This window comes from Anabrus simplex, chromosome 1 (genome assembly GCF_040414725.1).
Source record: "Anabrus simplex isolate iqAnaSimp1 chromosome 1, ASM4041472v1, whole genome shotgun sequence".
In the NCBI taxonomy this organism is placed as follows: Eukaryota; Metazoa; Arthropoda; class Insecta; order Orthoptera; family Tettigoniidae; genus Anabrus; species Anabrus simplex.
In genome coordinates, this window is record NC_090265.1 from 1,164,283,051 (window position 1) to 1,164,296,235 (window position 13,185).

A 13,185-nucleotide genomic window follows, 5' to 3' on the forward strand; every position below is an offset into this window, starting at 1 on the left:
TTCTGGTGAAAGAAGAATTTGTAAGCTACGAAAAAGTTAAAGATGAGACACATGAAATTCTAGGTGTAAGGCTCATTTCTAAAGATAATAGGCAACTTGATATATTTGGAGTGTACAGATCGGGAAAGGGTAGCACTGACGCGAATTCGGAATTATTTGATAGGATAGTCAGCTATGTGGGAAACGACATGGAAAGAAATGTGATTGTAGCGGGAGATCTGAATTTGCCAGATGTCAATTGGGAAGGAAATGCGAACGACAGGAAGCATGACCAACAAATGGCAAATAAGTTAATATGGAAGGACAGCTGATTCAGAAAGTGATGGAACCAACCAGAGAGAAAAAATATTTTGGATGTGGTGCTGATAAAACCAGATGAGCTCTACAGGGAAACTGAAGTAATAGATGGTATTAGTGATCATGAAGCTGTTTTTGTGGTAGTTAAAAATAAATGTGATAGAAAGGAAGGTCTTAAAAGTAGGACTGTTAGGCAGTACCATATGGCTGATAAAGCAGGTATGAGGCAGTTTCTAAAAAGTAACTATGATCGGTGGAAAACGGTAAATAAAAATGTAAACAGACTCTGGGATGGGTTTAAAGAAATTGTTGAGGAATGCGAAAACAGGTTTGTACCTTTAAGGGTGGTAAGGAATGGTAAAGACCCACCTTATTATAATAGAGAAATAAAGAGACTAAGAAGGAAGTGCAGACTGGAAAGAAATAGAGTTAGAAATGGCTGTGGAAGTAAGGAGAAATTGAAGGAACTTACTAGAAAATTGAATCTAGCAAAGAAGGCAGCTAAGGATAACATGATGGCAAGCATAATTGGCAGTCATACGAATTTTAGTGAAAAATGGAAGGGTATGTATAGGTATTTTAAGGCAGAAACAGGTTCCAAGAAGGACATTCCAGGAATAATTAATGAACAAGGGGAGTGTGTATGTGAGGATCTTCAAAAGGCAGAAGTATTCAGTCAGCAGTATGTAAAGATTGTTGGTTACAAGGATAATGTCGAGATAGAGGAAGAGACTAAGGCCAAAGAAGTAATAAAATTTACGTATGATAACAATGACATTTACAATAAGATACAAAAGTTGAAAACTAGAAAAGCGGCTGGAATTGATCAGATTTCTGGGGATATACTAAAGACAATGGGATGGAATATAGTACCATATCTGAAGTACTTATTTGATTATTGTTTGGCCGAAGGAGCTATACCAGATGAATGGAGAGTTGCTATAGTAGCCCCTGTGTATAAAGGAAAGGGTGATAGACATAAAGCTGAAAATTACAGGCCAGTAAGTTTGACATGCATTGTATGTAAGCTTTGGGAAGGCATTCCTTCTGATTATATTAGACATGTTTGTGAAATTAATAACTGGTTCGATAGAAGGCAATTCGGTTTTAGGAAAGGTTATTCCGCTGAAGCTCAACTTGTAGGATTCCAGCAAGATATAGCAGATATCTTGGATTCTGGAGGTCAAATGGACTGTATCGCGATTGACATGTCTAAAGCATTTGATAGGGTGGATCATGGGAGACTACTGGCAAAAATGAGTGCAATTGGACTAGACAAAAGAGTGACTGAATGGGTTGCTATATTTCTAGAAAATAGATCTCAGAGAGTTAGAGTAGGTGAAGCTTTATCTGACCCTGTAATAGTTGAGAGGGGAGTTCCTCAGGGCAGTGTTATCGGACCTTTATGTTTTCTTATATATATAAATGATATGAGTAAAGGAGTGGAATCGGATGTAAGGCTTTTTGCGGATGATGTTATTCTCTATAGAGTGATAAATAAGTTACAAGATTGTGAGCAACTGCAACGTGACCTCGAAAATATTGTGAGATGGACAGCAGACAATGGTATGTTGATAAACGGGGCTAAAAGTCAGGTTGTGAGTTTCACAAATAGGAAAAGTCCTCTTAGTTTGAATTACTGCATTGATGGGGTGAAAGTTCCTTTCGGGGATCATTGTAAGTATCTAGGTGTTAATATAAGGAAAGATCTTCACTGGGGTAATCACATAAATGGGATTGTAAATAAAGGGTACCGATCTCTGCACATGGTTATGAGGGTGTTTAGGGGTTGTAGTAAGGATGTAAAGGAGAGTGCATATAAGTCTCTGGTAAGACCCCAACTAGAGTATGGTTTCAGTGTATGGGACCCTCACCAGGATTACCTGATTCAAGAACTGGAAAAAATCCAAAGAAAAGCAGCTCGATTTGTTCTGGGTGATTTCTTACAAAAGAGTAGCGTTACAAAAATGTTGCAATGTTTGGGTTGGGAAGAATTGAGAGAAAGAAGAAGAGCTGCTCGACTAAGTGGTATGTTCCGAGCTGTCAGCGGAGAGATGGCGTGGAATGACATTAGTAGACGAATAAGTTTGAATGGCGTCTATAAAAGTAGGAAAGATCACAATATGAAGATAAAGTTGGAATTCAAGAGGACAAACTGGGGCAAATATTCATTTATAGGAAGGGGAGTTAGGGATTGGAATAACTTACCAAGAGAGATGTTCAATAAATTTCCAATTTCTTTGAAATCATTTCGGAAAAGGCTAGGAAAGCAACAGATAGGGAATCTGCCACCTGGGCGACTGCCCTAAATGCAGATCAGTATTGATTGATTGATTGATTGATTGATTGATTGATTGATTGATTGATTGATTGATTGATTGATTGAAATGTGTGTGTACAATAAAATTTCACTCTTCAAATACTTACAACTATTATTATTATTTGGACCCCTTGGATTAATGCTGCGCCCGCCCCCCCCCCCCCCCCCAGAGGTCCGTGGACCACAGTTTGGAAATGGCTGCTATATAGTATACGTACCTGTGCTACCGCCCTTGAATAGAGCATTTTTTAAATTTATTTATTTTATCTGCTATGGTTTTTATTATATTAACTTCTTGTACTGTTAGCCCAGTTACCCCCTGTGGGTGTCGATGGTAGAACAACAACCACGGTAACCCCTGCTTGTCATAAGAGGTGGCTAAAAGGGGCCCGAAGGGCTCTTAACTTGGGAGCATGGGTTGGCAAATGTGGGGTCTTTAGCTTCCATTTACTTGTGTCGGGCTCCTCACTATCATCTATCCTGTCCTACCTCCCTTGGTCAACTCTTGGTTTATTTCAATCCCCTGATCTTGGAGAATTTTATACCTGGTGTTAGTACAGTTGATGTTCATTACCCAATAAGGGTCCATCCATTATTTCTATATATGATTTGATTTTGTTCCTTTTCAATACATACTCTGAAATCACCTGAACATAAAATGGACAAAAAAAATGGCATGTGAACTGGATATATTAATCATGCCAAACTTCAGACAAGTTATAATTACTTCAAAACTTTGATTGCTGGATCCTCTGAGAGCACTCAGTGCCTTTGCATGGATTGATTCGATATTGTGATAGCCAAATTAGGCGCTTTCAATTTCTTAAACTCTACACTACAGTATCTTGGATATATCACTTGGCAATCTGTTGGAGCTGGAATGCCAAAGAATGATTATTTTCTTTGTCTGTGTATTTAATGTGCCACTAGTATAGATATTCAGTGGTGATGGATGAGGGACTGGGAAGGTAATAATGGTGGGACAGCATTTCCTTCATTTGTGTGGTGTGAAAATGGGAAACCATCATTACCAACGGTGGGAACCAACCATCCTCCAAATGCAAGATTTCAGTTACATAACTCACGCTACATAACCAAGTTTCTCGGTACCAGAGGAACTGTCAATCTCGTCTACTTCAAGTTTTTGTCACATGATTATGTTGGACATAAGAGTAATCACCACATCTGTGTAAATCTACAAATCTGCATGTGTGCGTATCCTTAAAATGTGCTTCTGGCTCTAAACAATAAACGAAGACTAGGAATGCATTTGCCATCAAACTCATGACCATATACTTAAAACCGAGCTCGATAGCTGCAGTCGCTGAAGTGCAGCCAGTATCCAGTATTTGGGAGATAGTGGGTTCGAACCCCACTGTCGGTAGCCCTGAAGATGGTTTTCCGTGGTTTCCCATTTTCACACCAGACAAATGCTGGAGCTGTACCTTAATTAAGGCCACGGCCGCTTCCTTCCCAGTCCTAGCCCTTTCCTGTCCCATCATCACCATAAGACCTATCTGTGTCGGTGCAACGTAAAGCCAATAGCATATACTTAAAAAGTAAATACAGTACGTTTAACTCTCATTGCGTTGTGTTGGTATTCAACAAACTTGTGTGCGACTCAGTGGAATTCCTATTCAGTGATTAACACTGAATGATACTTTATTATGATTCAGAGACAGTCTAAGACATTGGACAAACACTTCAGCTGCCATGAACATCTCATAGTTATTTATGCAACAGCCATCAAAAGTGATCTTTAGTGATCACTTTAGTGGCTGTTACATAAATTTAATTATAAATAATTTTGATTCATCATGATGCAGATCACCCATGTTTGATTCATACATTGGCGTTTTCTTGTTTTATTGTGTGTGTCTTTGCTAAGCAAGATGTAAGGTTTAATAAAACATAAAAATTCATATTCTTTGAAGCAGCAAACAGTCCACTAGGCTACCAGAGTCATAAACATGGTCCTCTGGTCCTGGATTAAAGAAGGTAACACAAATTTTATGATGCTGTGATATATGTGATATTTATCTGTTGGAAATAGATTAACTTATACATTAGTCAGTATTGTGATGGTGACAGATTACTTGAGCTGGGATTTAGAGACGCCATTTTTTGTGTAGATGAGTACAGAACTACGGTGCTGCAATCGTGTGGAGAAACAATTCTACAAGGTTATGTAGTGTTCCTTGATTCGTGAACTCTCTGACTGTCTGTGTTTACTTTACTCTGAAGCGGAGTTCAACCAGTCAGAAACTATTTGTAATAAAACAGTGCTGACAGTAATTCCAGTACGGTAAAGTGTCATTTTCTGCACTCTTTTGAGGATGGGAAGAAGGCAACTGTTTCATAGTATGAAATAAAAATATATGTCAACTGGGAATTATTCTATGGTATGCGGAAGCCCTGAGAATTATTTCCATCATGTGTAGAAAACTACCTGAACAGAGTCTTGTAATGCCGATCTTTGATTAATGTGATGTGATTTACAGTTGTCCAAGCCATATCACTCTTCGCCAAGTTTCAGTGAGCTCATAATACATCCATTTTATTTATTCTTTATATGGTAATGTTTGACCATATCTCTGCAGTGTTCTTTAAACTGGCATGACTGTAGTTAATAAGAATAGCAGAATTTTCTGTGCTACTACATTGCATTTCATACTGATGGTAAATACTCTAGAATATCTAGTCTCCCAATTTCATTACTTATCGTGTTCTACTAGTCTACCAACAAAATCTTAGCTAGTTCTATACCCATTTAAAGTTTTACAGCAGAATATTGATCTGAGATACCCCATCCGATGGTTATTGAGAGTTTCAGTACAATTTAATGAAATGTTGTAGTCAGATTTTATTCTTCAAGTAGAGGTTCCTTAAAGTAACAAAGACGTTGTGAGCAAGGGAGGAGTACAGTTTGTGTTTTATATCTTACGCTGTCGGAGCTTCATACAGAAGTGTCCAACACACCATAGTTTATTGTGAAAGTGGAAAGTACAGTAAGAGACTTGGATAAGATGGTAGGTTTGCTGCAGGCAGGGATGAATTACTTATCTACCTACATGACTGCCATACAGACTCAACTGAAGTCTAGAATCCTCTTGAAACAGTGACAAATTCGTTAATGAAAGAACATTTGGTTGAAGATTTGCAGAGCCAGTCTGTTGTCAAGAAGACCAGCACTTGGCCAATATTGAGGAATGCAATGAACTTGTTTCTGTTCCTACAGTCTGTGGCAAAGGGCTCAGTCCACACCTGTGTCTCAATGAGGTCCTGATGCATTGCACTTTTAGATAAATGAACATGCTTTGAATGACAGTGCCTGACCCCATGCTGCAAGCTGTGCAAGTAACTTCCTTGGTGCTGTTGGGATACAAACTTGGAATGGTTGGCCAGCAGTACAAATCTTGTAAAAGCGCATGTGGAGGATGCTGGCATGAAGCACTCAATATCGTAACTTCAGCAACCTGTACTGAAGGATGTCTAAGTGAAGAAAGAAAAATCATTCCTCAGATATGTAAAATCTGTCTGCTCAAGAAAGAAAAACTAGAATTCTTGTAAAATTGTTAAAATTGTCTACATTTTTATAACTGTGGATTGTCTTTGAAGTGTATAATGAAGCATATTGTTTGGTTTCCTCTCTCCTAAACATCATTTTGTAAATTTTCTTTCGTTAAAATATATTTATTGGAATAGAAGAGAGATTTCTGTAAAAATTTCTTCAGTGACATTTTTTTGCCAGTCATTGTAAACAGATAAATGATGTCAGATTTTAGGAGTTAACTCTTCCTGTTAAATCTTTACACTGTATTAATTCATAGTTGTTATCATTTTCTGTGAGAAGAATGAAAGAATAGCATTCTAGTTCTGTGATTAAAGTACTTTTTATTCTCTGGAGTCAGTCATGGTTTAATAGAAAATGATTAGGTAAAATATAATTTCAAAGTGAAGTTTCAGTTAACTTGTATGATCAGGAGTTCTGTGCTAGGTTAAAAAATGGTTTAAAATAAAAATTGTTATTGATTACAAGTAGGAGTTTTGTAAAGCAAAAATATATGGAGGAGTTATTTATTTTAATTTAGTTCTTTTTATTTTTATAATGCATCAATTCCTTAGATCTATTTTTGTTTTCTTATTTCAGATGTAGTTCCAGACAAAGCAGAGAGTGAGAAATGACACATTCTTTTAATACATTGTCCCCTCTCCCAAGAAGTACCTGTGGTCGTCACCGAACTGTGTGACCACAGCTGTAGCGTGGGAAAAGTGTGCCGTCTGTTACCACCAGAGAAATTCTTGTATATTCTGCAGCCAGTCACACTAGTTCTCAATTTAACCAACAAATGAGGGATGTATTCTTGTGTAATTATCAGACCTGCCATCAGAGTTTGAGAATAAAATCTGAACACTTGTAATTAGTGATTCCAGGTGAACATTGTTAATAGAGAAAGTCCATTCAGGAAACGAATGTCCCAACCAGCCTTACAGAAAACAACAAGCAATTTAGTTTGCAGCAATATTCCCAAAATAATATTTTTGTACATATTGTAGGTATGTTTTACCCTGATGCATATTACTTCTGTTTCTTTTGTTTTATACAAATCAAGTAGAAATTTGGACTTCAATTAGAACATGGAGTGAATATTGCTATGTACGTCTTTTGCTCGCCTAAAGAAACATGTTGTATAGAAGTTCATAATTGTTCTTCAACAGGTATTTGAAATTCAGTTTTATGTCTTTAAGTAGAGAGAGGTCTTGCGTGATGTGTGTGCCTGTAAAAATCATGACAAAGCAGCTGAATAGTACTTTTAGGAAGCTGTGTCAGTAGGAATGTGTAAATTATGGGCATTCCATTTGTAGTTTCTTCTAAAAGTAGCCCTGTAAAAGGATGTAAGAAAGTGGATAACCATTGTGTTAAATGGAGATGGAATAGCAGTGTGAAGAAATCAGGAATCTGTTCAGTAAAGCATTTACTTGGGTCTCAGCAGTAAGTGTTGGGGAAATTTGAAAAATTAGTTTTATTGTGAATAGAGGAAAATTATTATAAATATTGCATGGAGGAAGCAGAAATTCAAGGCTTTTAGTATGACTGTCTTTTGCTTGTAAAAGCAGTTAGAAAAGAAGTTTTGATGGTCAAAATCAGATAAATAACAAACTACTATACAGACACTATCAGTATTTGTTCCAATATCATACAGAAAATAAAATCCAAGTTCCAGCTATATAGAGGCTGCATTTGTGACTTGTACTGCTGAATTTCTGTCATCGAGGTGAATGGTTGGTCCGTAGGTTAATGGTGCCATTGGATGTTTCTTTATCAAATCCCTTAACATTTCACATTATAGTCAATAGAGTGGACCAAAATGCTATTCTATTATATAGTTTAATTCTGCAAGTAGGACACTTTTTGCCCAAAAAATTCTCAAATTACATTGACCTTTTTTACAACATTTTTCAGTCATCCTTAATAATCATCACTATAAATCTGAGGAGGTGAATAATCTTGCCATAGTTATATGTAACATTCTAGCATAAAATTGACAGCCTGGGTGAAAACTTCATCTGTATGACTTGTATTTTGTTTGCTATGAATTTGTGATTTGGGTGGAAATCACTTAATTCACATATTGCAGTTGGAAACCATTGTGGATAGTTAAGACTGTTGAGAACTGGAACTTTCCTATGGAGGTTTAGTGTATATTCATTTGATATATGGTGCATATAATATAGTTTGTTTGAAAATGATGTATAAAATAACATAATTTCGAGATATATTAATTGTAGTAGCATTTTGAATAAAATAATCCTGAACAGTGTAGAATCATGAAAACCAGCCTGCAGTTTGGTAATTATGTGAATAAAGTGAAGTTCATTAGTTGGCAGCATTCAGTAATGACCCTTTGCAAGGCAGTTTGAGCAACTGCTTTGTGGATCAAGTGATTTATTTAATCATTGCCTCAAAAACTCTTTATTAACCTTAATTATTAACACAAATTTTCTTCTCAGTGACCTAATAAATTGAATACTTCACCTGCCTGACTTGTATTTTGTTTTCTATGAATTTGTGATTTGGGTGGAAATCACTTAATTGACACATTGCAGTTGGAAACCGTTGTAGATAGTTAAGACTGTTGAGAACTGGAACTTTCCCATGGAGGTTTATAGTGTATATTCATTTGATATATGGTGCAGCTGAAAACTGATGTCCTCTTGAAATTTACTTTTTTTTTTTTTTTTTTTTTTTAAAGCTATGAAGTAATGGTGTAATTTCTTTACAGTAATTTCTAAAGAATTGGTGGGTGTTCTTTTGTAGAAATCAAGTTCCTGATAAAGATTGAAGATATGCTGCTTAAACAAAAATAATTTGGTTTCTACTGAAATCTGAAAGATCATGTTCGGAATTTTTAGTTCTTTCATGCTAAGAAAATAGTGTTACTATAAGTTGCAAACTAGAACTAGCTGTTAGATCTGTAATAGGGGGTTAGGGGTGGGAGACGAAAGACTGTATGGTCATGCAATTGAATGTACTTGAAGTGAAGTTTTTTTTTTAAACGATTGACTGAAAACATTCATAATAAAACAATTAATATTACTATTCATTCACCTCTTTCTTTCCTGCTCTCACTAATTTTTTTTCTCATTATAAAATATTTTTAAAAATCCTGTTTGGTGTTGTCCAGTGACCATTACCCAGATGGATCACACGGTGAGTTTTGTTGTATGTTAAGAGTCTCCATTGTCTTTTGTATGGATAAGCATGTGGATACTGTGTTGAGTCCAAAAACTTAATGACATTTTTGAACCAATGGGACTGTCCCTTTTCTCATGATCTGTTGGAAGTTATTAGGAAACAGAACATCTCTTAAAAGATGAGACAGGTCAAAGTCTTTCAATCTGAGAGTAATTTTAAGAGATGAGATTGTAAGAAGACCTGTAGTGGGCCCCTTGTGTTTGAATTCTTTATCTAAGACTGTGAGACCTTTGAGTAAGAAAGATTTGCAGTTTTATGTCATGTCTTTACGTGTTATAAAATATCCATTGTCTCGTCAAGTGAAAATCTTTGGGGGCAGAGTTAAAAGAGCAAGTTATTTCAGTTGGATGACCTTCAGTCAAGCTTGCAAGTGGATACATCTTCTGATTGAAACAATCAGTTTACTTTTATGTGCTTGCTAAAAAGTTAGCCAATATTATTGTTGTTTGACCTTGTTGACTTCTTCAGGATAGGGACTTTTTGACATGAAATTAAATATCCTCTTTTGCTGGTCTGAGATTGGGTTATTGGAATTCTCCTGATTGCCATTAATTTTAGTAAAGGTGTCCTTTCAGTCTCTGGTTGAAAGAAGGTGAGACATTCACTCTAACTCACATGCTGCATCCTTGTTAGATATGTTATGCTGTCCAAGTTATACGTGTAGTTTGAAGTTTGCAAATTCATTGTCCTACCAAACACTAGCCAGATGAATAGTCAAGATTATGAGCGACCAAATTAGCATCTACAGTAAATATTGCCGTGTAAAATCACATTGTGCATCTTTATGCTTAATCCCTCCCCTTCTTCTTTACTCTCTTACAGTTCTCATGGTGTCTAGTTTTTAATTACGGTATATATTTTTGAGCTTGGAAAGTAAGAGGTTATCATATAAAGTAATTGGAAATTATTTTATAATGATTCCTTGCAACACAGATCTAATTTGATAGATGTATTTTAGAAAATGTTCTTATGAGTAGAATAAATTACAGTTGGCCAATAAAGATGCTGAAAATATTTGTGTGTGTATTCAGAAAATTGAATCAACTGTGAAAGATGACACACATTTTCATTTGCAGATAAATTCTTATGTACCGGGCGAGTTGGCTGTACGCGTTGAGGCGCGCAGCTGTGAGCTTGCATCTGGGAGATCGTGGATTCGAATCCCACTGTCGGCAGCCCTGAAGGTGGTTTTCCGTGGTTTCCCATTTTCACACCAGGCAAATGCTGGGGCTGTACCTTAATTAAGGCCACGACCGCTTCCTTCCAGCTCCTAGATCTTTCCTATCCCATCATCGCCATAAACCTATCTGTGTCAGTGCGACGTAAAGCCCCTAGCAAAAAAATTCTTATGTTTTCAGGATGCTGTGCTATCCCTTTTTTGTCTTCTCCCATTAAGCAATTTCATGCACTTGAAATAATGCCTACCCACAGTAGAGGAATAAAACTGAAGGTAGAAACTTTTTTTATTGACATATTTCTGTAATGAATTACATAATATGTAATTCATGATGGTGAGGGAGAAAGAGAAATCTAATTTCAGCAACTTTGTCTTGCCGAGGGATGTCTAGTAGGCTGCCAGTATCAGTGTCTCATTTGATGCCAGTGTTACACGCTTAATTTAATTTTCTCTTTAGAGGGTTTTTTGAATTAAACCAAAATGTTAGATATACAGCTTCCTCTTTGGGAATCAGGTGCTGCTGGATACCAACATTCCACTTAGTAAGTATTTCCTCTACTTTTTGACCTGCTAACTTTGAATCAGAAGCCAAATTGTAAGGAAATGTGTATTTCTCAACTCACTATCTTGAAATGCGCTTTGGAAAAGTCCTATATAACTTCTCTGTAGTTACATGGTAGGTACATCTGCTAACACCCTGTTCCTTTCTTTTCTTTTGTATGTATGTTTTTAATGAAATGAAAACCCACAGCCTGTTTCCAGTCATTCGACCGGGTCAGGAATGGAAGGAATGAATGAAGCCCCCATCTAGCGGTGAGGATAGGAATTGTGCCGGCTGGTGAAGCCTGTTGCACTCCTCTGGAGCAATGATTAATGAATGACATGAAATGAAATTATATTGGAGTGTGTTGCTGGAATGAATTACGACAGGGAAAACCGGAGAACCCAGAGAAAAACCTGTCCCACCTTTGCTTTTTCCAGCACAAATCTCACATGGAGTGACCGGGATTTGAACCACGGTACCCAGTGGTGAGAGGCCGGCGCGCTGCCACCTGAACCAAGGAGGCTCTTATGTTTTAATCATGCAAGGTATTAGAAAATATGTTCAATGAATTGGGGTAAGAATTGTGCGTATATTGTTGTTTTCCTTATTTTCTTGTCCATTTATGCTTATGAGTAAAATGATCTGTAGTGTAATTTCTCTTTATAATTGTACTATGGTAACAAACTGTGTAAACATTCATGATAGGACACAACTGGTTTAATTAAAACATAATTATTTATAGTAAGGAGTTTAATATGACAAACTGTGTTGTTGGTGGACACTAAGTAATGTTATAGTAGTAGAGAAATCAGTTGAAGAGGATGCAGACATTTCTAAATATTATATACAAGGAGTGAATAAGGTTTTAGAACTGGTATTAGAAGGCGGGTCATCTTACGGTCATTGTAAGTAATGTAGTTATGGTGAGATTTTAATTTGAAATGCGGTTTATATTATCATTACTTTCTGATATTAAATGATAAGATGGTTGTTTCTTTTAAGTATGGCTGATATAACTATTTGACCTACGCGTTATTAATTTCTGCTCTCTTTGCCCACATTGTTAGAGAGGTTTTTTTTAAATGTACTTTTCCAATTCCTTTTTCTTTACTTTCATATCTGTACAATATTTCTAAAATTTTCCATGTTATAAACTTATCCTGTTGTTGTTCATTTTGAAGCAGATTGTGATTCCATATCTCTGCAAGGTCTGAAGTAACTAGACACAAATGCAGATGGTAAAGTCTATTAGCTAATCTTTGAATGTTTTAATGGGAATTTTTAAAAATCTTTTTTGAGTGACTTTCTGATACATTGTTTGTATGATGTCTCTCATAATTTGATTTATGCCCTGTTCTTTTGTGTGTATTGCCATCTAAACCTGGTTAAAATTTTGTTAACACAGTGTACGTATTGTTTATTGACCCCACTTCATTGCAGTGGGACATAAAAATAAATTATGTTTTTCATACAACAAGAGCTTTTTAATTGATTTTTTAATGTGGAAATTTTGCTTAGTACTGTTAAACTTGGGTTGGAGGTTGGGAACTGGAGAACTTCAAAAAACTATTTTATGCCAAGTTAGTTTTAAATTTGTGGCCCTTGAATGAAAGTCTGATGTTGTGTCAGCCTGAACTGTTAGTAGATCTTCACTAGTATACCATTCAAACTAACTCTAGATACTGTATATATTGTGGTGTTATTTGTAAATTGCAGACTGTGATTCCTATTGCAGTGAAACTTGTACAGGCTCACTTTCAAACTTCCAAAATATTGCAATGGAGTGCTATTCAAAAAACAATATATGCTACAATTGGTACAGTACTTTTCAAGATATTTGTAAATTCAATTGTTGTGCCTGAAAGTTCTTGAATAATTTGTTAAGAAGGAAGCCATATTTTTCAGTGTCAACTTAGTTAATGTAACTTTAAAACATTTCAGTCTGTTGTAAACACTAATTATAACACATATAACACTAAACAAAATACACACTATTAAACAAATCCTCAGATTCTATCAAATCACTTTGACTTAAATGTCTGGAATGTGGGTTAGGATATTCTTATCTGTATTTACGCAGTGTCTTTCAC

The 13,185-nt window shown here is 36.1% G+C and overlaps 1 protein-coding gene across 1 annotated transcript in view; it reads left to right on the plus strand.

Moving 5' to 3' along the window:
- RanBP3 (ran-binding protein 3) overlaps positions 1 to 10,388 on the plus strand; it is a 345,810-nt gene extending 335,422 nt beyond the window's left edge. Inside the window, exon 16 of the mRNA XM_068225428.1 lies at positions 6,768 to 10,388. Within this exon, the coding sequence (XP_068081529.1) occupies positions 6,768 to 6,802 (35 nt within the window). The 3' untranslated portion in view covers positions 6,803 to 10,388. The remainder of the gene's footprint in view (positions 1 to 6,767) is intronic.
- Positions 10,389 to 13,185: the final 2,797 nt, after the last annotated feature.